The 27293-nt window shown below is 40.6% G+C and overlaps 1 protein-coding gene across 2 annotated transcripts in view; it reads left to right on the top strand.

Moving 5' to 3' along the window:
• The first annotated feature begins 11808 nt into the window (after window positions 1–11808).
• AFG3L2 (AFG3 like matrix AAA peptidase subunit 2) overlaps window positions 11809–27293 on the top strand; it is a 39174-nt gene continuing 23689 nt past the window's right edge. Inside the window, exons 1-7 of one of the 2 annotated variants that reach the window (XM_055324533.1) lie at window positions 11809–12107; window positions 17486–17585; window positions 17966–18043; window positions 21004–21110; window positions 21246–21398; window positions 23683–23757; window positions 27130–27254. In XM_055324533.1, coding sequence (XP_055180508.1) covers window positions 11991–12107; window positions 17486–17585; window positions 17966–18043; window positions 21004–21110; window positions 21246–21398; window positions 23683–23757; window positions 27130–27254 — 755 coding nt within the window. In that variant the 5' untranslated portion in view covers window positions 11809–11990. Of the gene's footprint in view, window positions 12108–17484; window positions 17586–17965; window positions 18044–21001; window positions 21111–21245; window positions 21399–23682; window positions 23758–27129; window positions 27255–27293 lie in introns of those variants that run through there. The other variant, XM_055324534.1, reaches the window with a different exon arrangement.

Below are 27293 nucleotides of genomic sequence, written 5' to 3'. Positions count from 1 at the left end.
CCAGGGCATGATCCTGAAGACCCGGGATTGAGTCCCGCATCGGGCTCCCTGCATGGAGCCTGCTTCTCCCTCTGCCTGTGTCTCTGTGTCTCTCTCTCTCTGTCTCATGAATAAATAAATAAAACCTTTAAAAAAACAGGCACATAGATCAATGGAAGAAAATAGAGACCCAAGAAATGGACCCACAATTATATGGTCAACAAGTTTTTAACAAAGCAGGAAAGAATATTCAATGGAAAAAAGTCTCTTCAACAAATGGTGTTGGGAAAACAGGACAGTGACATGCAGAAGAATGAAACTGGACCACTTTCTTACAGCATACACAAAAATAAATTCAAAATGAATGAAAGGCCTAAATGTGAGACAGGAAACCACCAAAATTCTAAAGGAGAATCAGGCAGAAAGCACTTTGACTTCAGGCCATAGCAACTTCTTACTAGACATAACACTGGAGGCAAGGGAAACTAAAGCAAAAACGAACTATTGGGACTTTATCAAGATAAAAACTTCTGCACAGGAAAGGAAACAACAAAACTAAAAGGCAGCCTACAGAATGGGAGAAGATATTTGCAAGTAACATATCCAAAATCTAGAAAGAATTTATCAAACTCAAAACCCCCAAAACCCCAAATAATCCAGCTAAGAAATCAGCAGAAGATATGACTAGACACTTTTCCAAACAAGATATCCAGATGGCTACAGACACATGAAAAGATTCTCAACACCACTCATCATCAAGGAATTATAAATCAAAATCACAATGAGATAACACCTCACACCTGTCAGAACGGCTAAGATTAACAAGGGAAACAAAGGTGTTGGCAAGGATGAGAAGGGGGAAACCCTCCTGCACTCTTGGTAGGAATGCAAAGTGGTGCAGCCACTCTGCAGAAAAGTATGGTGCTTCCTCAAAAAGTTATAGAACTCCCCTATGACCTAGCAAATTACACTACTGGGTATTTAACTGAAGGATACAAAAACAGATTCAAAGGGGTACATGCATTTCAATGTTGACAACACCATTATCAATAATAGCAAAACTATAGAAAGAGCTTGAATGCCTATCAACTGATGAATGGATAAAAAGATATGGTATATGTATTTGCAGTGGAATTTTACCCAGTCATCAAAAAAAAAAAAAAAAAAAGGAAAGAAAACTTAACATTTGCAATGATGTGGATAGAGTTACAGTATATTGTGCTAAGCAGAATAAATCAGTCAGAGAAAGGCAAATACCACATGATCTCACTCATATATGGAACTTAAGAAACAAAACAGATGAACATATGGGAAGGGGGAAAAGGAGAAAAGAGAGAGGGAAGCAACCATAAGAGACTCTTTTTCAAAAAGATTTATTTATTTATTGGAGAGAGAGAGAGAGAGCACACACACACACGCATGCACGTATGTGTTTGCACAAGCTGAGGGGAAGAGCAGAGGCACTAGGAGAGAGAATCCTCAAGCAGACTCCCTGCTGAGCACAGAGCCTAACACAGAGGTCCATCCCAGGACCCTGAGATCATGACCTGAACCAAAATCTGCAGTCAGATGCTTATTGACTGAGCCACCCCAGTGCCCCCCACAAGAGACTCTTAACAATATATAACATACTGAGGGTTGATGGTGGGAGGTGGGCAGGGTGATGGGTATTAAACAGGGCACTTGTGATGAGCACTGGGAGTTGTATATAAATGATAAACCACTGAATTCTACTCCAGAAACCAATATTGCACTGTATATTCACTAAAATTTAAATTAAAAAAAAGCAGGTGCTTGGTGACTTGGTTGGTTAGGTGCCTTACTCTTGATTTCAGCTCAGATCATGATCTTAGTGTTGTGAGATCAAGCCCTGCATCAGGTTCCACATTCAGTGGAGAGTCTGCTTGAGATTCTCTCTCCCTCTCCCTTGTGCCCCTCCTTTCCCACTTCTCTCTTTCTCTCTCTCACATACATACATAAATGAAAGAATAAAGTCTTTGCCATAAGTCCAACGTCTGGGCTGCTTCTTCTTTTTTTTAAAGTAGGTTCCACATCCAGTGTGGAGTCCAATGTGGGGCCCAAACTCACAACCCTGAGATTAAGACTGGAACTGATACCAAGAGTCAGACATTCAAACAACTGAACCAATGGCACCCCCAATGTCTGGGCTTCCTAAGGAATGGTTTCTATTAAGTGATTTGCTAATATTTTCTCCTGGTACATGCCTTGTCTTCTCATTCTTTTAATGATCTGTTCATTCTTTCAAAAATCCAAAGTTCTCAATTTTGATGAAGACCAATTTATTAAATTTTCTTTTATAGACCATATTTTTGATGTTATATCCAAGAAATCTTTGTCTGACTCAACATCATGAAGATTTTTTAAAATATTTTATTTATTTATTCATGAAAGACACACACAGAGAGAGAGGTAGAGACAGAGGCAGAGGGAGAAGCAGGCTTAATGTAGGGAGCCCAATGCGGAACTCAAACCCCGGGACCGCAGGATCATGCCCTGAGCTGAAGGCAGGCGCCTAACCGCTGAGCCACCTAGGCGTCCCAGCATTATGAAGATTTAAAAGTATTTTTTCTGCTAGAAGTTTTATAATTTGGGGTTTTAGATTTATGATTCATTTTGAGTCAAGTTTTCATTATGCTGTGAATTACGATTCAAATGCCATTCATTTTGCATGTGGATATCCAAATTTTCCAGGACCATTTATTGAAAAGTCTGTTCTTTTTCTAATGAATTAGCTTTATTACTTTATTGAAAATCAATTTACCATGCATGTGTGGGTGTATTTCTGAACTCTGTTCCATCCTATAGATCTATTTGTCTATATCAATACCACTACCCACCATCTTGACTACATACCTTTAATATAAATCTTGCAGTTAAATAGTATTGGTCTCCCAATTTTGCTCTCTTTCAAAGTTGTTTTAATTCAGGCTTTTTGCATTTCTAATTAATTTTAGAGTCAGTTTGTCAATTTCTAATCCTCCAGGGAATTTCTAATCCTGCAGGGATTTTGATTGGGTATACATTGAACATACAGATTAATTTGGGAGACCATTGACATCTTAACAATAATGAATTTCCCAATCCATGAACATGCCATATATCTCCATTTATTTAGGACTTTAATGTTTCTTAGCAAATTTGAGCAGCTTTCAGTGTTCAGATTTTAGTCAAATTGGGCTGCTTTAAAAAAAATACCAGACTGTGTGGCTTAAATAAATTAATTTTCTCAATGTTCAGGAGGCTGGAGAGTCTAAGTTTAAGGATCTGGAAGATTAAATTCCTGATGAGAATTCTCTAGGTTTGCAAATGCCCACCTTCCTGCTGTGTCCTAACATAATGGAAAAAGAAAATTTTGGTGTCTCTTCCTCTTCTTGTAAGGGCACCAACCCTATTAGATTAGGGCTTCACCCTTATGAACTAGTTTAACCTTTATCATCTCCTTTCTCCAAATATAGGGACTCTGGGATCATGCCCTATGCCAAAGCAGATGCTCAACGGCTAACCCACCCACGTGTCCCAATTTGTCTTTATATTTAAGGTGGGTTTCTTGGGGCACCTGGGTGGCTCAGTGGTTGAGCGTCTGCCTTCAGCTCAGGGTGTGATTCCGGAGTCCTGGGATTGAGTCTTGCATCAGACTCCCCACAGGGAGTCTGCTTATCCCTCTGCCTATGTCTTTGCCTCTCTGTGTCTCTCATGAATAAATAAATAAAATCTTAAAAAATAAATAAATAAAGTGGTTTTCTGTATGCAGATACGATTGATTTTTTTTTTTAGCTATTCTGAAAATCTCTGCCTTTAAATTAGGCTGACAATTTACACTTAATATGGTTATTGATATGATTGATTTTTAAAAAAGATTTTATTTACTTAGTCATGAGAGATACAGAGAGGCAGAGGCATAGGCAGAATTAGAAGCAGGCTCTCTGCGGGGAACCTGGGACTCTGGGATTACAACCTGAGCTGAAGGCAGATGCTCAAGTATTGAGCCACCCAGGCATCATGATATCATTGATTTTAATTTCTTGCAATTTGCTTTCTCTTTGTTTTAACTCTTCTTTGTTCTCTTTCTTGCCTTTCTTCTCCCTTCTTTTGGATTGAGTATTCTTTTATTCTATCTCTTCTGTTGACTTTTTAGCTGTAACTCTTTGTTATGTTATTTTTGTGGTCATTTTAGGTTTTACAATATACATCTTTAACTTATCACAATGTAATATCATGATAATATACCTCTCTGCACATAGTATTAGAACATTGGGATGCCTGGGTGGCTCAGTGGTTGAGTGTATTCCTTCAGCTCAGATCATGATCCCAGGGTCCTGGGATTGAGTCCCACATTGGGCTCATTGCAGGGAGCCTGCTTCTCCTTTTTCCTATGTTTCTGCCTCTCTCTCTCTCTCTCTCTCTCCCTCTCATGAATAAATAAATAAAATCTTAAAAACAAAAAAAAGACATTGCAACATTATATGCCCATTTTTCACCTCTGGGCCATTCTGCTTTTGTGACCATACATTTTACATCTATTTATATTTTTTTAAAGATTTTTATTTATTTATTCACACATACAGAGAGAGAGAGAGAGAGAGAGAGAGAGAGAGAGGCAGAGACACAGGCAGAGGGAGAAGCAGGCTCCTTACAAGGAGCCTGACGTGGGACTCCATCCCGGGTCTCCAGGATCACGCTCTGGGCTGAAGGTGGCGCTAAACCGCTGAGCCACCTAGGCTGCCCGTCATTTATATATGTTATACAACCCAGAATACATTCTTATTATTTTTATTTTAACAATAGAATATCTTTTAAAAATATTAAAATAATAAGAAAAAACCCTCTTTTTATTTAAGTATGTAGTTATCCTCTCCTGTGCTCTTCATTCTTTTGTGTAGATCTAGATTTCCATCTGAAATACCTTTCCTTCTGCGGAAAGGACTTCTTTTATCATTTGTTTCAGTAGATCTTGTGATGGATTCTTTCAGCTATTGTTTGCCTGGAAAAGTCCTTAATTTGCCTTTGTTTCTACAGCTATTTTAACTGGATAAAGAATTTTCAGTTGGCAATCAAAAAAACATACTTCAAAGATACTGTTCTTCAAACGTATTGTTCTTTGATATCTTTTGGCTTTTATTATTCCCCGCAAGCTATCAACCTTACCTTTGTTCCTCTGTACCTATATTTTCCTTCTATGGATGATTTTAAGATCTTTTAAGTTGCTAGTATTGAGTAATTATGTTGTGCCTTGCTATAGCTTTCTCCATGTCTCTTGGGCTCATGATTCATTGGGTTTCTTAGATCTATGGGTTTACAGTTTTCATAAGGTCTAGAAAGTTTCTGGTCATTATTTCTTCAAATATTTTTTTCTGTCCCTCCTTTTCTGTCTTTTCCTTTGGGAACTCTAATTACATACATATTAAATCAGTAATTCCACAATTTGCTGATGTTTTGTTAATTTTTGTTGTTCAGTCTCTTTTCTTCTCTGTTTTATATTGGAGAGTTTCTATGGTTATGCCTTTTTTCCCCCAAAAAAATTTTATTTATTTATTTCACAGAGAGAAAGAGCACAAATAGGGGGAGCAGCAGAAAAAGAAGCATGCTCCCTGCTGAGCAGGGAGCCCAACACAGTGCTCAATCCCCAGGCTCCGGGACCAGGACAGACGCTTAACCTACTGAGCCACCCAGGTGCCCGTATTGTTATGTCTTTAAATTCACTAATCTTTTCTTCTGCAACATAATCTGCCATTAATCCCATTCAGTGTATTTTTCATCTCAGACATTGTAATTTTCATCCCTAGATGTTCAATTTAATTTTTATATTTTTGAGTTTCAAGTATCTATTTAATATGTTCAATCTTTCCTCTAGTTTCTTGCAGATGCAGCAAGAGACAAAATTATAACAGAAGATAGTTATAATATCTCTGTTATGTGTCTCTGTCTACTAATTCTATCACTTGTATCATTTTGGGGTTAATTTTCTTTGCTCATTTTTCTTCACATTATGGATCTTCCCAGGTTTCTGGATCCATATCTTAAACTCAGGAAAACCACTAGGCTCTGCCTGGTTTTCCCTCTGTACTTCATTGCCTGGAGACTGTCTCCTATGATAGGGTGGGGTAATCCTAGGGTTCACCTTGTTTGTCCCCTATCTCTCAGCAATTACTATCTTTCATTGCCTGAGGTCTAATGTCTTAAAAATTGTATTTCATGTATTTTGTCTTTCCTCCCTTCCAGTTGTTTCAGGCCCTATTGCTCCTTGTTGTAAGGGAGCAGAAGTTTCTCTCATTTAAAAAAGTTGGTGCTATATCAAATATCTTTTTATCCATTATAGCAGTATGAAACTAGAAGTCAGTTATGAGAAGAAAACTGGAAAAACCACAAACACATGAATACTAAATAACATGTTACCAAACAACAAATGGGTTGAGAGGAAACCAGAAAATACCTTGAGAAAATAAAAATGGAACACAACTTTCTAAAATCTATGGGATGCAGCAAAAACAGTTCTTTTTTTTTTTTATTTATTTATGATAGTCACACAGAGAGAGAGAGAGAGAGGCAGAGACATAGGCAGAGGGAGAAGCAGGCTCCATGCACCGGGAGCCCGACGTGGGATTCGATCCCAGGTCTCCAGGATCACGCCCTGGGCCAGAGGCAGGCGCCAAACCGCTGCGCCACCCAGGGATCCCAGCAAAAACAGTTCTAAGAGAGAAGTTTATAGTGATACACGCCTACCACAAGAAAGAAGAAAAAGATCCCAAGTAAACAATCTAAGCTTCCATCTTATTTTTTTTTAAGATTTTATTTATTTATTCATGAGAGACACACACAGAGAGAGAAGCAGAGACACACAGGCAGAGGGAGAAGCAGGTGTCATGCAGGGAGCCCAATGTGGGACCCGATCCTAGGACTCCAGGATCACACCCTGGGCCAAAGGCAGGTGCTAAACCGCTGAGCCACCCAGGCGTCCCTCTAGGCTTACATCTTAAAGGAATTATAAAAAGACAAACAAAGCCTATAATTAGTGGAAGGAAGGAAATAATAAAGATCAGAGCAGAAATAAATAGAGATTAAAAAATAATAGAAAAGATCAAAGAAACTAAAACCTGATCCATTGAAAAGATAAATATAATCAATAATACTTTAGCCAGACTCATCAAGAAAAAAAAGGAGAGGAATGAAATAAATAAAATCAGAAATGAATGAGGTGAAATTATAATGGATATCTCAGAAATACAAAGAATTATAAGAAGCTATGATGAAAAATTTTATGCCAACAAGTTGGACAATCAAGAAGAAATGGTAAATTCCTAGAAACATGCAATTTCCCAAGGCTGAATCATGAAGAAATTAAAAATCTGAATAGTAATAACAATTATAAGTAATGACATAAAAGCAGTAATTTAAAAACTCCTGAAAAACAAAAGTCTAGGACCAGAAAGCTTCACAGATGAATTCTGCTAAATATTAAAAAGAAAAAGCATTAGTAGTTGTTCTTTTCAAATTACTCCAAAAAATTGAAGACTTTATGAACTCCAAACTCACTTTATGAAGCCAGCATTACCCTGATACCAAATACTAAGACACCATGCAAAAGAAGAGAACTACAGGCCAATAGTCCTGATGAACATAGGTGCAAAAATCCTCAACAAAATACTAGCACACTGAATTCAACAATACATTAAAAGGAGCATAAACCATGATCAAATAGGATTTATTCCAGGGATGTAAGGATGGTTCAACATCTACAAATCAATCAATTTGATAAACTACATTAAAAAAATGAAGGAAATAAATCTCAATAGATGCAGAAAAACTGCATTTGATAAAATTAAACATTCATTTGTGATAAAGGGGGTATAAAAGAATGTACCTCAATATAATGTGTACGGGAGAAGCAAAGTGTGTATATCAATATAACAAAGAAGAAATGTATCTCAATATAATAAAGGCTATATATGACAAACCTACAGCTAACATTATATTCAATGGGGGAAAAGCTAAAAAAGCTTCTTCTCTAAGATGAGGAACAAGACAGGAATACCTGCTCTCATCACTTTTACTCAACACAGTATTGGAAGTCTTAGCCATAAGAATTAGGAAATAAAATGAAATAGAAGGCATCAAAATTGGAAGGGAAGAAGTAAAACTATCACTATCTGTAGATTACATGATAGTATACATAGAGAAGACATAGAAGAAGGTGCCTGGGTGGCTCAGTTGGTTAGGCATCTGCCTTCAGCTCAAGTCATGATCCCAGGGTCCTGGGATCAAGCATGCTTCTCCCTCTCCCTCTGCCTGCCGCTCCTCCTGCTTGTTCTCTCTCTCTCTCTCTCTCTCTCTGTCTCTGTCTCTCTGTCAAATAAATAAATAAAATCTTAAAAAAAAGAAAACCCTAAAGATGCCACCCACCACACACACACACACAACTATTGGAACTAATAAATGATTTCAGTAAAGCTCAGGATACAAAAACAACAGGAAGAAATTGGTTGCATTTAAACCTACTACTATTAGGGATCCCTGGGTGGCGCAGCGGTTTGGCGCAGCGTTTGGCGCCTGCCTTTGGCCCAGGGCGCGATCCTGGCAACCCGGGATCGAATCCCACGTCGGGTTCCCGATGCATGGAGCCTGCTTCTCTCTCTGCCCCCCCCTCTGTGACTATCATAAATAAAAAAATAAAATAAAAAAATAAGCCTACTATTAATGAGCTATCAAAAAGAAAACTTAAGAAAAAAATCTCATTTAAAATTGCACCAAAATAGTAAAATACCTAGGAATAAATTTAACCAAGGAAGTGAAACAAAATACTTGTACTTTGAAAATTATAATATATTGAAGAAAGAAATTAAAGATGACACAAATGGAAAGATATTCCATGCTCATGGATTGGAAGAATTGATGTTATTTAAATGTCCATACTACATGGGGGGATGGGCAAAGTAGGTGATGGGGAATAAGGAGTGCACTTGCTATGATGAGTACTGGGTGACGTATGGAATTGTTTAAGCACTATATTGTACCCTTGAAACTAATGTAACACTGTTTGTTAACTATACCGAAATTAACAGAGAGGCAGAGACACAGGCAGAGGAAGAAGCGGGCTCCATGCAGGGAGCCCGACGCGGGACTTGATTCTGGGTCTCCAGGATCAGACCCCGGGCTGCAGGCGGCGCTAAACCACTGCGCCACCGGGGCTGCCCGAGAAAAACCCCTGGGTGGCGCAGCGGTTTGGCGCCTGCCTTTGGCCCGGGGCGCGATCCTGGAGACCCGGGATCGAATCCCACATCGGGCTTCCGGTGCATGGAGCCTGCTTCTCCCTCTGCCTGTGTCTCTGCCTCTCTCTCTCTCTCTGCGACTATCATAAAAAAAAAAAAATTTTAGAAAAACCAATTCTAAAAATTGTATAGAACCATGAAGACCCCAAATAGCCAAAACAACCTTGAGAAAGAAGAACAAAGGTGTAGGTATCACACTTCCTGATTTCAAATTATACTACAAAACTATGGTAATCAAAACAGCTTGGTACTGGCACAAAAACAGACATAGATCAATGGAATAGAATATAGAGCCCAGAAAAAAACAACATACACGTATCATCAATTAATCTATGACAAAGGAGGCAAGAATATATGAAAGGGAAAAGACAGTCTCTTCAATAAATGGTGGTGGGAAAACTGGACAGCTACATGTAAAAGAATGAAAGTGGATTACTATACACTATGTACAAAAATAAACTCAAAATGGATTAAAGACTCGAATACAAGACCTAAAACCATAAAACTCCTAGAAGAAATTATAGGCAGTAAGCTCTTTGACATCAACCTTAGCAATATTTGTTTGGACCTGTAACCTTAGGCGAAAGGGCAACAAAATCTAAAATAAATAAATACATGGGATTACAGGAAACTAAAAAGCTTTTGCACGGTGAAGGAAACCATCAACAAAATGAAAAAGTAACTAGTAAATGGGAGAAGATATTTGAAAGTCATACATCTGATTAGCAGTTAATATCCAAAATATATGAGGAAGTTACCCAATCTAATATTTTAAAAAACCCAAATAACCCGATTAAAAAATGGGCAGAAGACTCGAATAGGCATTTCTTCAAAGAAGACATACAGATGGCCAACAGGTACATGAAAAGATGTTCAAAATCACTAATTATCAGGGAAATGAAAATCAAAACCTCAATGAAATATCATCTCATACCTGTCAGATTGGCTATTATCAAAAACAAAAAATAATATGTGTTGGTGAGGATGTGCAGAAAAAGGAATCCTTGCACACTGTTGGTGGGAATGTAAACTGGTGCAGCCACTGTGGAAAATGGTGTGGAGTTCCTCAAAAATTAAAAATGGAAATACCATGTGATCCAGCAATTCTACCTCTAGGCATTAGTCAAAGAAAGCAAAACATCAATTGGAAGAGATATATGCACACTTATATTCATTGCAGCATTATTTGTAATAGCTAAGACGTTAGCAACTCAAGTGTCCATTGAAAGATGAATGGATAAAGATGTGTGTATATATATCGTATATATATACACAATAAAGATGCATGTGTGTGTATCTATATACACACACTGGTGTATCATTCAGGTATAAAAAAGTGAAATTTCACCATTTGCAACAACATGCATGGACTTAGTATTATGTAAGTGAATAAGGCAGAGAAAGACAATAATTAGGACTATAAGCAGTGCTATAATTATTAATTTTGTGCTCACAGCACTTTATATGTGTGCAGGCTCATCTTTAGAGCCCATTTCCAAAAATGCAGTATCGGGGTTAAAGAATACATCCACTTGACATTGAGGCAGACATTGCCAAAACCCTTCCATAGGTTTTCAGCACTCTGCGTGGCCACCAGTTATTTCTGAGAATGCCTGCCTGCAGAGTGAGTTGTCAATATTTTGGATTTTGCCACTGTGGCAGGTGAGAAATTCCTTACCATTTTAGTGTCTGTTCTTCCAGATTTTTTTCCCTGCTTGCATATGTGCATATAAGAATAAATTTCTGATGCCACCTTTCAGCTTTCACCCTTTCAGCGTCACCTCCTGCCTTTCCTTTTCCTCCCCATCTCTAACATCAACCACCATTTATATCATACATACTCCTGGCAGAACTCATAGAAACCTGACATGTAAAACTCGGCTCTGAGGTCCTCTCTCTACTCCACAGCCGTGGTGTGCGAAACAGCGTGCAGATGCACTGCGTTCATCAGAGCATCACTTCTCTCTGAAGCGGCTCCCGAGGGGCCCAGGCTGGATGACACGGGCTCCGCACCCTTACCACTGCATGTAGTGCACCGCTGTGGGATTGCTGGGTTGGGTACGGGGGCTTTAGCATCTGCAGAGCCTGGGGCGATGCCGCCAGACTAGGCGCCCAACAAAATAGTTCGCGAGGGACACGCTGAGTGTGAATGCCTAAAGCGCCGAAAACGGCCTAGAGCCCAACAGGCAAGGTCCACGGGCGCCCCAGCAGCCTCCGCGGCTCTCTCCCCGCAGCTCCCGGCAGGCCCCGCTCCCAGCCCCGCCCCCCGCTCGCCCTCCTTCCTTTCGCCCCGTCTCAGCCCCGCCCCGCGCTCCACCTCCGCCACGCCCAGCACCCTCGCGCTCCTCCCCTTAGGCCCCGCCTCCACCCCTACGCCCCGCCCCGTCGGCCTCGCCCACCGCCCTCACTCGGCTTCCACGCTCCTCCTCCTCAGACCCCGCCTCCGCCCCGGTGGAGCGCAGACTTTCCGGAGCCGGAGGAGCCGCCCCCGACCCGGGCGCACGCTCTACGGCTGACGTCAGCACGCCGGGGGGCGGGGCCGGGAGAAGACGCGCGCGTCGGAACGTGGGCTCACCTGTGATCTGGGGACCCGCCGCGCCGTTTGCTGACTCTGCTCTGAGCTGTCTCCCGCGGTCCCGGGCTACCGGTCGCTGCCCGCCCGCCGGCCGCGGGCCGCAGAGCCGCGCCTGCGCAGCGCCCGGGCCCGAGCGGGTGGCGCCGGCGGCCATGGCGCACCGCTGCCTGCGGCTGTGGGGCCGGGGAGGCTGCTGGCAGCGCGGCCTGCCCCCGCTGCTCCTCGCTGGCGTCCGCATGGGCCCCAGCGGGCGGTCCTGCCTCCGGACGGTGAGTCCCAGTGCCCTCCGCCCCCGGCCCGGCCCGACCGGCCATTGGGCCTGCTTCCGGCCCGGGAGAGCAGGGCGTCAAGGTCACCGGCCCCTGGGCGCGCTCGCGGCAGTCCCGGCGTCCAGGGCGGTTCCCCGCGGTGATGGGCCGCGTGCGCCGCGTTCAGTGCCGGGGCGCCCAGCCTTGCAGCTGGTTTACCCCGTGGTCCCCGTAAGCACGCGGTGCCTGTCAAACCCTGGCTGTGGGATTGGATTTCTGAAAGCAGAACCAGATACTCGTGCGCAAGGGAGCTTCAAAAAGATCCTCTGGGGCAGTCCTCCGACTTCATTCAGGGCGAACCCATTTTAGAGATAGAGCAGCCGAGACCTCACGACGTTAAGGAACTCAATCATATCTCCAGCATACGTTGCTTTCTTTCACCTGCTTCCACGGTGTTGGAAGATAGCAGCTGTTGTGCATTTGTTTTAAGGGTCACAGCGTGAGCATGATTTAACGAAAAGCACAGGTTTTGGGGGTAAGCTACTCCAGTTCTCTGAGCTTCCGTTTCTCATCTGTTGAATGGGGCTGTCTGTTGCTGGCATTCTGGGTCTGGCATGTAGTAGATAATACATAGGAACTGTGACTATTAATGACATCACCTCCTCGGATTAGAGAATGTGTGTTTTGTTTCATAAGAAAGCCTGTCCTCAGGAGGAGGCTCTTTTGGTGGTAACCATATACAGGGCTGCACCGTGTGAGCTGTGCTAGTCCGCTTTCCTGAAGTGACGATAGTGTGCTCTTACGGAACCGCGGCCAGAATCTGTCAAGTTCATGTAATGGGTAGTCGGTATCAGCTATTTCAGGAACACAGTCTCTCCTGCATTCTACCGGTTTTTTAGAGACCAGCCTTGCGGTGGTTTACTTAGAGGCATGGGGCAAAAGAGCATGCATAGTGGTTAAGGCCTGGAGTCACTCACGGGAAGCTGTCACTTACTAGCAAGATGCCCTTGAGGAAATTATCTCAGCCTTTCCACTTAAAAGGGGTATTATTATTATTTTTAAAGATTTACTTAATCATGAGAGACACAGGCAGAGGGAGAAGCAGGTTCCCTGCAGGAAGCCGGATGTGGGACTCCATCTCAGGACCCCGGGATAACAACCTGAGCTGGAGGCAGATGTTCAACCACTGAGCCACCCAGGCAGGCATCCTCACAAGGGGGTATTAATAGTCCTGGCATTCAAGATTTTTTTCAAAGCTTTCTTGCCAGTCTTGGAATGTCTTCATCCCCTTCTTACTCAACTGCCTTGCACTAGGCCTAACGTTTTGTGCATTGCAATCCATGTTGCCATCTTACCTTCTTGCCCTCTCCTTTAAACCCTAGAGAATATTGGATTCAGGTAATAAGCTGGTAGAGATCTATCTGCCCTGTGAGTTTGCAGTTTTTATGTCAGGAATCTTCTCTTAAAGCCCTTTCTCTTTTGAGTGGTACTAATGTACTGTGATGCTTTGATGCTGAGGTATAAGGAAGCACCCTGTGCTGATGGGAATACCTGATTGGGGATCTGTGACACATTCCGTGGTGTTGCTTTGAAGATCTGTCTGGGGACATTAGGGCATTACTGTGCTGCCTGCAAGAGAATCTGAAAGAACAGATTTGCCTTTAGGTCTGTGCTGCTGTTAAAGGTCAGGCACAGAGCATAATTCTCACGGTTTTTCTGGGAAAAAGATTTTTTTTTTAAAGATTTTATTTATTTACTCATGAGAAACACAGAGAGGGAGAAGCAGGCTCCATGCAGGGAGCCCGACGCGGGACTCAATCCCAGGACTCCAGGATCATGCCCTGGCTAAAGGCAGACGCTCAACCGCTGAGCCACCTGGACATTCCAAGGAAAAGATTTTGATATGACATGTCCATTCTCAGGTTTTACGCTCAGAAGAATAAGACTGATGAAAAAGCATCTAAAAAATGTTCATACTGTCAAACATAAAAGCTAACTTGCTAAAATGAGGTCCTCTAAACTTAAATTTTGTAAGTTGATATTATTTATGTTATCCTTTGAATGGGCTTGGATTAGATAAGCAGAGAAAAGTTTTATTGATGGTGCCCTTAGAGAAAATAACCTCAGCATTAAAAGCAGTTACAGGATTATTGCTAGAAGTATTCCAGGTCAATACAATTATGAAAATAGAAGGTTTATTGGTCAATAAATATTTATAAAGTACATAGTTTGTGCCTGACTTTGTACTTTATGGTGACATAAAGACTTACTTTATATAGTGGTGTAAACAACCCTTACTCTCAAATAGCTTTCAGAATAACTGGGGGACACCTGGGTGGCTCAGTCAGTTAAGTGTCTGCCTTGGGCTCAGGTCATGATCTCAGAGATCTTGAGTTCAAGACCTGCATCAGGCTCCCTACTCAGTAGAGTCTGTTTCTCCCTCTTCCTCTGCCCTCTGTTGGTGCTCGTGCTTTCTCTCTTTCTCTCTCTCTCCCTCTCTCTCTCTTTTGCAAATCTTTTAAAAAATTGGAAATAATAATTTAAATGTAGGTATCATCATAGGATTTTAACAGTGCTTTTCCATACACTAATCCATTCAGTCCTGAAGGTGGCATCCCTGGGAACTAGTTGGTTCTCCCATTACAAATGTGTAACTGAAGTCCCTAATACGACATGTGTTAAAGATCATTGTTTTCAAAATTCAGATTTCTAGCTTTAACAAAATTAAAAATTCTGACACTGTCTGGTGATTATAGATCCTTCAAATCCCAGGCCTAGATGTGACTTGTAACGCCCTTAGGTCCCTTGAACTCTCTTCTCTGTGCTACCTCTGTTGCATATACGTAGAGGTTTTGTATTGTTTTGGATGTGATATACTATCCTGTAATAGATGTCCTCCGTACTCTCCCTTACACTCCAGAGTTTCTCAGATGTAGAGCTTGGTGCTGACCTCCTGACCTCCACCACTTAGCAGTGCATGACCTGGAGTAGATGGTTCAGTGGGCCTATGTGACTTGATTTATCCATCTTGACTAACAGGTCATTTTAATCTAGACTCTTAATGGATTTGGTATCGGAAAGCTTCATTCCCTTATGATACATTCTTATTTATTGTTAGTGGTTATTTCATAGGCCAAGTGTTCCCAGGGGTCAAGGAGGGCCTAATGTAACAGAAGCTCCAAATTCTGTCACACTAGCATTGCTGTCAAACAGGATCAATGTCAGTGTTTCTGTCCTATTTTGCTGTGTAGAGTTATATATTAACTTGAAGTTAAATCAGCTCATTCTTTGTATGTTTGTTGAAATTTTTTTATTCACATCCCATAAAATTAATCATTTTAAAGTGTACAGTGGTTTTTGGTATAGTCTCATGGTTCTACAAATCATCACCACTGTCTAATTCCAGAACATTTCATCACCCCAGAAAGAAGCCCTATGAACACCAATTAGAGTCACTCCCCAACCAGTCCTTTAGCCCTAGGCAACTACTAATCAAATCAATCTACAGTCTTTATGGATTTGCCTATTTTGGACATTTCATATGGGTGAAATCATGTAATGTGTGGCCATTTGTATCTGGTTCCTTTAGCGGCATAAATTTTCAAGTTTATTCATGTGGTAGTATTTATCAGTGCTTAATTCTTTTTTATGACTGAGTAATATTCCATTGTTTGCATATACCACATTTATGTTTTCATCGTCACTTGGTAGACATTTGGGTTGTTTCTACTTTTTGGCTCTTGTGAATAATGCTGCTATGAACATTCATGTACAAGGTTTTGTGTGGACAGTTTTCCATTTTTTTTGGAGGGGGGAGCAGACTGAATGGATCACGTAGTAACTCTGCCTTTAACATTTTGAGAATGCTGAACTTTTTCAAAGTGGCTGAACTGATTCCCATTCCCACCAACAGTGCATGAGGGCTCCCCTTTCAGCACATTTTCCACATTCTCACCATTATTGTCTTTTTGATTATAGTCACCCAGCACATGTGGTTTTGTGATGTTATATTTTCCTCATCAGACCATAGAGACAATGCTGGTGGTTACTAATACAGATGAACTTCTCTTTAAAAGTTCTCATCTGTATTTAAAAGTTTGTTCTCCCCAAAAATGGTGATGAATTTTCACTTTGCCAAAAGATAGATTACTTGACCTTTTTCATCTACAAATTTGGATGTATCTCCCCCAATGCACCTTGCTTTTAATTGTGGACCTAAAAATTTAGTAGGGAGCTTGTTCAGTTTATGTTATATTGCGATTTACCTAGACTGTATTTTAAAAATATAGCAAAAACACTCTTTCTCTCTCTGTGACTATCATAAATAAATAAAAATTAAAAAAAAAAAAAAAGGGATCCCTGGGTGGCGCAGCGGTTTGGCACCTGCCTTTGGCCCAGGGCGCGATCCTGGAGACCCGGGATCGAATCCCACGTCAGGCTCCCGGTGCATGGAGCCTGCTTCTCCATCTGCCTATGTCTCTGCCTCTCTCTCTTTCTCTCTCTGTGACTATCATAAATAAATAAAAATTAAAAAAATATATATATATAGCAAAACACATTTATTTATTTATTTATTTTAAGATTTTAAGATTTTATTTTTATTTATGAGAGTGAGAGAGAGAGAGGCAGAGACACAGGCAGAGGGAGAAGCAGGCTCCATGCTGGGAGCCCGACGCGGGACTTGATCTCGGGATTCCAGGATTGGGCCCTGGGCCGAAGGCGGGTGCCAAACCGCTGAGCCACCCAGGGATCCCCCAAAACATGTTATTTAAAGCAGAGATGTATCTGTAATGGGCTTGTATAACCAGCATTCTCACCAGGATGGCAATATATTTAATATCTTTAGCAAATGTTACTAGGGTAAAGATTATCAGCAATGTGAGACCATGTCTTCCTTATTGTGGAACTAAGATGAATTTAGTGTTATATTTACAAGCAATACTGTTACAATTTTAGGTGAATAGTCTTGTGCAGTTTCATGGACCCTGCACACAAGACAGCAAGAAGGAGCAGATTTTCTGTGTCAGTTTGTCTTTTGAATGCTACAAATTGAGTAAATAGTGCCAATGTGAATGTGTTGGTAGAGAATAGTAATTGGGCCACAGTTCTAACTTAAGCATGATTTTGAAGTATTTTTGTTTTCTGGATCATAATTTATGTCTCCTGGTTTGGTTGCTGGAATAGAGTGGCACAGTCCCAGGCAACCATACTTCTCCCTTTTAAAGGTTTGCGGGGAGGGGGCGGGCATCCCCTCTGCTAATCTGTAACCACCTGCTGAAGGGAGAAACATTTCATTCACTTTGCCATATTAGGAAAAGAAGTCCTTTTAAATCTTTTATCTTGATATGCCTGTATCAAGTCCTTGTAAATCTTTTATGCCTGTATGTGTCATGTTGCAGCTTTATCGATACGCTACAACTCAAGCAACGACCAGCAGAAATTCTCTTTTGACAGATGTAATTGCTGCTTATCAGAGATTCTGTTCTCGACCTCCAAAAGGTAAACACACTCAGGCGTGATCATAATGTTCTATATTTGTTAAAGATGTGCCAGGCGCAGGTGCTTACTAAATAGATGCATAGCTGTTGTTTCAGGTTGACTCTTCTGTCTTCTCTAAATCATCTCCTACCTCCTTCTATCTGATTGCAGTGATGAAAATGTATCCCCTTCAATTATAACAGTTGAAGGAAATGAAATTGGCATGCAAATGAGGCTTTTTTTCTTCAACACCTCTAGTTATTTAGGTGTTGAGTTATTCCTACACAAGAAATGCTGTACTTTTAGCTTAAGCATTTTAATGATGTATCAGCTTTAAAAATGACCATACATATATAAAAGCTAATGAATTTTAGTTTGAGGGTATTTTTTTTTTCTAACAGGATTTGAAAAATACTTTCCTAGTGGAAAAAATGGGAAAAAAGCTAGTCAACCTAAAGAAGTTACAGGAGAAAAAAAAGGTACTTTTTAAAAAGATAATGTTTGAACTAACTTCTTTCCTCTAGGATATGCTGTTACTGATGGTTTTCACTGAACGAAGGAAGTGTTCTCTTGAGACGGTTCTGAAGTGGAAGGTTACAAGTGCACACAAAATTCCACAGACCCTGTGTTTCATTTCACCTTTATTTTCTGTTCATATTTTCTTGTCATTTTTTTCAAACTGAATTAATTTGAGTTCACCTTAGAGTATTGACTGGTCAATATCCATCATATTTAACTGGAAAATATGTTTTACACATAATCTAAATTGTTGAGACAAATCTTAGAAACCTAATACATGCAATTTATGTGGCACATATTTTTTTGTTTTCAAATTGTTTTCAATACATTGTTCCTCGGAGTTTGTCTTACCTTGGGTTTCAGGTAGGGTATCTTAGAGCTTGGTTGGCTGGGGGAGCTGTGGTGGGTAGGTCCTGAGTCTCCTGTCCCCACTTCACACATATGATAGCATTTAGCACAATGCCTAGCACATTTCATCTTTGTTTTTAGGGAAATGTAGGGAAAAATATAAAACAGCCTTTGTTTTTAGATGCACTTGAATCTAGGTGGAGAGACAAATACATGCTCAAAAAATGCAGGGAGTGAAAGCAAGGCCAGGGGATAAGAGAAAGGAGAGGCACTAGAGTGACCTGGCCAGAGTCATAGGCAATTTGTGTGGTGTTTCCCAGAGGTATGGTAGCTTGTCTTTTTATCTTGGTTTGGGGACAGATTAGGAAAGGTCCATTTTTAAAATATAGCCTATTTTGTACCTTTTCCATATGTGTTACTTTGTCCTATAGTAGTAGGGAATCTTACTGAACTACGTTAGAAATGCACTTTACAGGGATCCCTGGGTGGCGCAGCGGTTTGGCGCCTGCCTTTGGCCCAGGGCGCGATCCTGAAGACCCAGGATCGAATCCCACGTCGGGCTCCCGGTGCATGGAGCCTGCTTCTCCCTCTGCCTGTGTCTCTGCTCTCTCTCTCTCTCTCTCTCTCATTCTGTGTGATTATCATAAATAAATAAAAATTAAAAAAAAAAAAAAGAAAGAAATGCACTTTACAGTTTCTCAGCCCTGTGCTTCATGACAGGTAGGACTTACCTCTCTCAGACCCTGCCTCACCAAACTCGGGTGCAGAAGCTCCTTGTGTGCATCATGGTAGGGTAAACATGTCAGGAACCTCCTATGCTGCAAAGCAGAGGGGTCACTTCACAGTAGTTGAAGATGTTAGAGTAGGATTTGTGATTCTTTGAGGATAGAAAAGGGTGGGGGGAGAGATGTTAATGACATATTAGTTTCCCAAGGCTTCTGTAACAAAGCATCACAACTGGGTGTCATAAGCAGCACAAATGTTATGTCTCACAGTTCTGGAGGCTGGAGGTCCAAGATCAGTGTGTTGGCAGGGTTGGTTTCTTTTGAGTGTCACGAGGGAAGGATCTGTTTCAGATCTTCCTCCTTGGCTTATAGGTGACTATTCTCCCTTGCTGCCTTCTCCTTGTGCATTCCTGTGTCCAAATTTACTTTTTTTTTTTTTTAATAAGAATGCCAATTATATTGGATTAGGATCCACCCATATGACCTCATTTCAAACTTGATTATTTTTCCTCTAAAGATTCTATTTCCAAATAAGATCACAGAGGGCTAGGACTCCCAACACATGAATTTGGTGGAGGACATGACTCAGCCCATACAGTGACTAATTTCAGATTCTTGCAAACTAATTTATGTGGGTAAGGTGTTTTGTTTTCGTTTTTGTTTTTCTGTAGTTGATTATCAAAATCATGCCTTGCTTACAGAAGAAACTGTTAACAGTGTTCACTTCATGAGAGTGGGAAAGGGGAGCACCTACTTTCTACCTTCAAGTGGGAACTCAGGAATTCATTTACCTTCACCTCAAACACAGCTCTGTCACTCACTCAGTGTTACTTAACACTGCAACCAGTTATTACTAAGTTTCTTAAGCTACGCTTTTTTACCTATAAAATGGGTGTAAGTAGCATACTTGCCACGTTATTGGTGTATTGAGCAAGTATCGCAGGATGGTGTGTGTAAAGTGCTGGCATGCCTCCTTGAATGCTAACTCTGTATTACTCTCCTTTCAGCAGCCTTATCAGTTGCCATAAGCTATTTTACAAGAAGCCCCCCCCTTTTTTAGATTTGTATGTTTTAATTTTTTTTTAAATGGAATTTCTCTCTCAAATAGGGAAGATGGCATCATTCACATGTTATTGTTCCTCCTTGATGAGAGTACAAAGAGATACTAGGTTAAATCTCAAGGTGTCAAAGTAATTTGAAAAAAAGCCTGGATTCCAATCCTAAATATACTTCTGATTCCCCAGTCAAGGTCAAAACTCGTTCTAAAACCACAATAACAACAAAATTGATGCTCCTGTCTCCTTGGAGTATAGCTATTCTGTGCTCAATGACTTTTATACTTGGTTTAAATCTAGATAAGGTACAGGATTGGATTTCATTACAAAGACCCAATGTAACTCAAATAACAAAGTTAACATTTATTGCTGTGCCTGATGAAACTCTGCCTTCTTATTTTATAGTAACATCAGACATGTATGTGAGGTATAGCAGAGTGAAACAGTATTTCCTTCAAACTCATCTAAATTTTGAATGCTGAGTGTTGTCATGTCACTATAACACAGGCTGATTCCAGGATTGCTGGTTGATGAGTAGCTGTGACAAAGGACGCTGAAGGGTTTCCTATCCCTGATTCCTAGAAATAAAAGGCTTATGTTTATTTCTAAGCATATAATACAACAGAGAGGTCCCAGCTGTTAATAGTTGGCTCTAGATATATCTTAATGAAAAAGATTAACAAATTATTTTGAGAACTTTTGTAGTGTTTTATTAAGCCATATTAATGAAAACTTTGTTGAGAGATATAAAATGCTGCTGTGCTGCTGTATGTGCCCTCTGTTTATGAACAGAATCAAAGCCAGCTGCTACCCCGAGCCCTTCTGGAGGAGGAACTGGTGGCAGTGGAAAACGAGGTGGCAAGAAAGATGATTCTCACTGGTGGTCCAGATTCCAGAAGGTTTGATTCCAAACTGTGTATTAATTTGGAGGGTTTGGGGTGGCCCCAGGAGAGGTTGGGAGGAAATTGTGTCCAATATACCATAGATCAAATGGTGACATTTCATTCTTGACAGAGACTGTCTCCTTTGCCCAGGGTGACTTTCCATGGGATGACAAGGAATTCAGGATGTACTTTCTCTGGACTGCTCTATTTTGGGGTGGAGTCATGTTTTACTTCCTGTTCAAGAGCTCTGGGAGAGAAATCACATGGAAGGACTTTGTCAATAACTATCTTTCCAAAGGAGTCGTAAGTATTTTAGGAGATTGGTGGTTTATAGTGGTTCCAAAGGTGAAATTCAGTGGATTGGACCGGTAAAGTACAGCAGTCAACTAGTTACCCAGCTTCTTCGTTGTAAAGTTACTATTTTCATCTTGATTTTTTTAAGTGCTGGAAAAAGTACTGCGACTAAACACCCTGTTTGTTTTGGCTCAGCAGTCCCCACATTTACCACAAAATCCTTTTCTTTCACTTCATCTAGAATCTAGCTTTTGATTTGCTCTAAAGATGGAGTCGTCCTCCATCTACTTTCATCATTTTATCATTTTCCTGTGTGCTCCTCAGTCACCTCTTTCCCCCGTTGTAGTGTGCCAGCCTCTCCCTTGCTCCTTTATGCCTTCAGGGCTCTTAATCTCCCATGGACTTGGATTTGGGTAAATAAGTGACTCCAGGTGTTGAAAGTAAGAGCAGAAGGGCTCTTAGTGGGGCCCAGGTAGGGTTGCTCAGGAGCGTTTGTCACTTCTAGCTAGTCTTTACCCAGTGAGACTCTACTCCATCACCTTGTAGATGCTGTGGACTGTAAGACATTTTATGTATTTCTGAGAAAAATCTAGTAAGCTGCCAACAAAACTATAAAATAATACCAGTTGTCAAACGTACCGTAATTTCTTAAAATATGAAAAATGTCCATCTTAGAGTTGATGAAATGAAGTGATAAAGAATGAGGGCTAGGGCTGCTGTGTTGCTATTGGGAAATTATTTAACCTCTCAGTACTGGGCTTTTCATCAATGATACAGATAAAATAAAGGTAAGATCGTAATACTGATAGCATGAAGAATCAAAAGTTATTTTTATTTGTATTTAATTTTTTTAAATTTATTTTTTAAAGTTTTATTTGAGAGGGGAGGGGGCGGTCAGGGGGAGGAACAGAGGGAGAGGGACAAGCAGACTCTGCACTGAGCGAGAGCAAGAGCCCAATTCAGGGGTAAATCACTGGACCCCAAGATCATGACTTGAGCCAAAACCCAGAGTTGGAGGCTTAATTGACTGAACCAGCCAGATGCCCCTCAAAAATTATTTTTAAAGGTTATACAGTAAGATGAGGATGGAAAAAAATGGAAATGATTATTTACTCAGAATTTTGGGGCAATTGTTTCTCTTAGAAGCCAAGATATTTATGTATAAATCCCAGATGTTGTGGGAAGCCAGCTTTCTAAGAAGTAACTCCTGTCCCTGTATGGAAGGGGCTGTTTTTGTCCTTCCGAGGGTGATGACAGGAGCTTTGGGGAAGATTCTCTAGAGAGGCATCTCCTTTTTGACCCACTGGTTCTTTAAAATCAGTCTACTGTTGTCCGAGCAGTTTTACAGGGAGTCGAGTACTTTAGTCACTCCTTTCCAGGTGGCCTTAGGAACAGATAGCCCCCAACCCAGAGCTCCCTCACCTTCCATCAGACTTCCTGCCAGAGCAGACTTCATGACAGCAGGGAGCAAGCCTCTTCTAAAGGCTGCATGCTCCAAGTCAACTCAGAACTTTGCGATGAGGTTTTTAAGTGTTCTTAAGAACCCTGTATAGTTAGGATGTTATAGAAAAAAACACATTTATGTCACTTTATATGCATAGAATGGCAAAAATTAAAGTCTTCTAATAGCAAGTGAGGACATAGACCAATAGGAATATTGTGCAGTGTGAATTGGAGAGCCGCTTTGGAAAGTAGTTTCTCAGTGTCTAGTAAATTAAGTATATCTTGCAACCCAGCCTTACTGAATCTATCTACAGGTACATGTCCAGAGAAATTTGAAGATGTGCCCAAGAAGGTATATGCAGGACTGTTCATAACAGCATTGTTAGTGGTAGTGAACATTTGAAACATTCTACATGTCTGCTAACAGGAGAATGGATCAATAACTTGGGGTGAGCTCATAGAGTGAATACCATGCAGAACTGACATGTCAGCAAGGTTAAACCTCACAAATAGGAAGGTAAAAAAGTTGTAGGAGAATGTATACCAAGCAGGACCATTTTTAAAGCCTAAAAACAGGCAACAGTGAGTGTCTGTTTAGGGTTAAGCACCAGGACGTGCTTTGGGACAGTCAGTACCTAATGCCGAGAATGGCTACCTCTGGGAAGAGGATGTGACTGGTGGCTTCAACAATGTGTATTTTTCAACCAGAGTGGGGAACATGGGTTCTCCTTATGCTGTCATTCTTCTTTGTATGTCTAAAATACCATATGCAATTTTAATGTACTTAAAAGAATATCTCAAGTCCTTTCTATAAACTTATGTCTGAATATTTAACTTTTTTAAATTCCAGGTAGACAGACTAGAAGTCGTCAACAAGCGTTTTGTTCGAGTGACTTTCACACCAGGAAAAACTCCCGTTGATGGGGTAAAAATGATTTTTTTAATTGATGTGGATTAGCTATAAATTAACTTTTCAGATTTAGAGTTGAAAAGCAAACATTACTCACATTGCAGTAGCTCTGTGCCCTGGATGTACAGAATTAGGCCGCACAGCACTTGCAGATTTCACCCACATAGGTGAGAATGTGAATGCTGTATATGTGGTTGTGTTATGAAGACTGGGTCAGTTGTTTTGGTCTGGTTTTGGTAATCATTTGTACGTTTAGGAAACCATGAAATCCCAGTTTTCAGTATTTCAGTATTGTCTATGATTTTTCAAGACTGAGAAAACAATTGGTTGGGGAAAAACTATTATATCTGAATTGCTTATGTTTTTGAGACAGCTTTTAAATTGGTTTAAGAAGCATTCTGATATCTTTCCCAACTGTTATATGATATTGGATTATTTTACTTTACATTTCTTTTCCCATTTGAAAAATAATTTGTATATTCTCTTCAACCAGTATGAAGTCTATTCCAGACACCCTAGACCAAGTTGAGGGGATTGTAGGGGAGTTCAGCAAAGAGACAAATGAAGTTCCCATGGGATTCCCAGCCTTCCCTGGGCCCTGTCTGTGGGGCTGTCCCTAGTGCCTTGGTGTCCTGCTGTCTTACTGTCCTCCCCCCAGGGCCAGACCTCTTTATTAGGTTGCATCCTCCCTTCCAGATGGCTTTGTTGAACTGTTTTTCTAGTCATCCTGCCTGGATGGGGCACCATTTAAGGAAAGGTAAAACTGATAGTGACCACCCTCTGTCTGAAGCACATCGGTAAATAGAGCAATATCTGTAAAGCTGTGTGGCTCTGATATTTCAGTCACTTGTAGGATTATTTTCCTGCCTTCATTTCTGCCCTCCTCCCCACTCTCTTTACCTTATGGTGAAATGTTCATTAATAACTACACTACTTTTTTTTTTCTTCTCAGAACTATTCCTCAGAGGTTTAGTGCTGGGAATTAAATTGGCACTCCCTTTCAAGAGAACAATTTGACAGTGTACATTTCAGCAGTTTTGAAAGTACTCACACACTTAGTCATGTTGTTTCTAGGACTGTATCCTAGGGAAATAATTAAAGATGTTTATACGAGGATGTTCTCCAAAACATAGTGTATAGAGCAGAAAATTAGAAATCGATAAATGTTAGGCACCTGGTTAATGTTAGGGGCACCTCAATTCTCTTTAATCTCGCCCCTGGAGCGGTGGTTCTTCCCTAGACTAGTATTGGCATGCCCAAACATTTATGTATTGAAATTCATACCATTTTATTATAAATTACTTTCCTTTTGTTTCTCCTTTATATTGCAGTTAAGGTTTTATATCAATTTCATAATTTTGCATGTATTTCAAGATTATAAAAGGGAATATTATGAAGTCTTGAAGGAATGGCATCAAAATTGCTAATAGTTTTTGTCCCTGGGTGTTGAATTTATAGATGCTTGTTATTTTCTTTATGTGTGTATTTCCTTAGTTTTCTACAGGGCATATGTTACCTGTTTAATAAAACTTTATTTTGAGCTTTCAGAAACAGATTTTCAGTGTTCTGCTCCTGGAGGAGCAGTGTTGGTTGCTGTGCTGTATAAGCATAGGCTTTGGAGTGTGACAGACTCCGCTTCAGATCACTCTACTCTTTACTAAGCTCTATGGCCTAACTCCCCTAATCCTGGGTTTATTGCTAAGATCAGAACAGCAATAACTCTCTAAGGTTTAGTGCTATATGAGAGCATGAACATCAGTGGGGGTTTTCAAACTAAAGTATGTGTAAGATCATTTGGAGAGCTAGGACCCACCGTCAGAGGTTCTTATCTAGATCTTGTCCCCAAATCTCCTGCTGCTGGTCCTTTATCTGCTCCAGTTCTCTGATGTAAGTCATCTGTTCAGCCCAGTGTCCAGCTGATAGTAGGTGCTAAGTAAGGAAGGGAATGCTCAGTTACATGTAGGTAACCAATTATTGACTTGTTCGGGGGCTTGTAACCACAGGAATTTTGTAGCTTTGACAGTGAACAACTTAGCAAGAACTGTTATATAATTTTATAAGACTTAAAAATATATATATGTATTGCAAAATTTACTCTTATTTTTAGATACTTGGAGAGAAATACCAGAGTGATATTCCCCACTCAGTAGCACTGGTTGGTTAAAAGAATGTGTGATGGCATGTTACTCTCTTCTGTGTACACTTTTGAATTGTCTGAGTTTTATATCATAGATTTATTGTTTTGATATAAAAAACCTTTTTAAAGTGATTGCAGGTTAAAGAAGGAGCATAGTTTTTTTGTGCTATAAAATACAACTAGCAGAGTGCTTGGAATGGGTTCTGGTATATTAGAAACTCCATAAATGTGAGTTGTTATGATATGTTTGTGGTTGTAGAGGAGAGGCAGTGTGACATGTCAGTTAGGGTCACTGGCTCAGGAGCCAGACTGCTTGAGTTTGGATCCAGCCTCTTACTAGATGCATAACCATGGGCAAGTGAAGTCACTTCTATAGTTTTCTCATTTGTAAAATGGGGACAGTAGGAGGGCTGATCTTCAGGCAGTAAACAACTAGCACAATGTGGGGAATGCTTCTGTGCTGGTGGGTAAGTAGCCATTGGCTCAAGCCCTTCAGCTGGTCTTCCCTCACCTGATTTGGTGAGTTACTAAAGAGTAACCTCTGGCACGGCAAAGTATGCTTCTCTTCTCATTGGTTGGTGGGGGTGCCTTCCTAATGTTCAGATTTTGAATATGACTTCTGGCGTGGTTCTGAAGATTGAGTTTGTGTATATAAAGGACCAAGATCAATGCCTGACATTTAATGTTCAGTATTCTTTAGTTGTTATTACTGTGTCACATTAGTTTTTAGTTTGGAAATAGGCAGCCGAGAAATATGTGGGAAATGAAGAAGGAAAGGGATTGTCTTTTTAAATAGATTCTTCATTTCCTTGAGTTTATAGTTGTAGAACCACTAAGGAATGTAGCTTAAATGATTATTTGTAAGGATTTTCAAGTGTTCTCACTGAGTGAAACTTAATCACTGCATCATTAAACCAATCTTTTATTATTGTTTTTTTTTTTCCAATTTCTAAATTTTCAGTATTTCTGAGAAATTCTTTAAAAATTGAACCTTCCGGGATCCCTGGGTGGCGCAGCGGTTTGGCGCCTGCCTTTGGCCCAGGGCGCGATCCTGGAGACCCCGGATCGAATCCCACATCGGGCTCCCGGTGCATGGAGCCTGTTTCTCCCTCTGCCTGTGTCTCTGCCTCTCTCTCTCTCTGTGACTATCATAAATAAATAAAAATTTAAAAAAAAAAATTGAACCTTCCAGTAAATTAAACTTTGATTCCTTTTTGTTCTCAGGATATTTTGTTTTTATGTTTTTACAGCAATACGTCTGGTTTAATATTGGCAGTGTGGACACCTTTGAGCGGAATCTGGAAACCTTACAGCAGGAATTGGGCATAGAAGGGGAGAATCGGGTTCCTGTTGTCTACATAGCTGAAAGTGATGGGTAAGAAGACTGTTCACTGTGCCCTGCCTGGTTCACTGT

Source organism: Nyctereutes procyonoides, unplaced genomic scaffold (assembly GCF_905146905.1).
Source record: "Nyctereutes procyonoides isolate TBG_1078 unplaced genomic scaffold, NYPRO_anot_genome, whole genome shotgun sequence".
Classification (NCBI taxonomy): Eukaryota; Metazoa; Chordata; class Mammalia; order Carnivora; family Canidae; genus Nyctereutes; species Nyctereutes procyonoides.
This window is presented reverse-complemented; position numbering and strand designations above follow the sequence as displayed.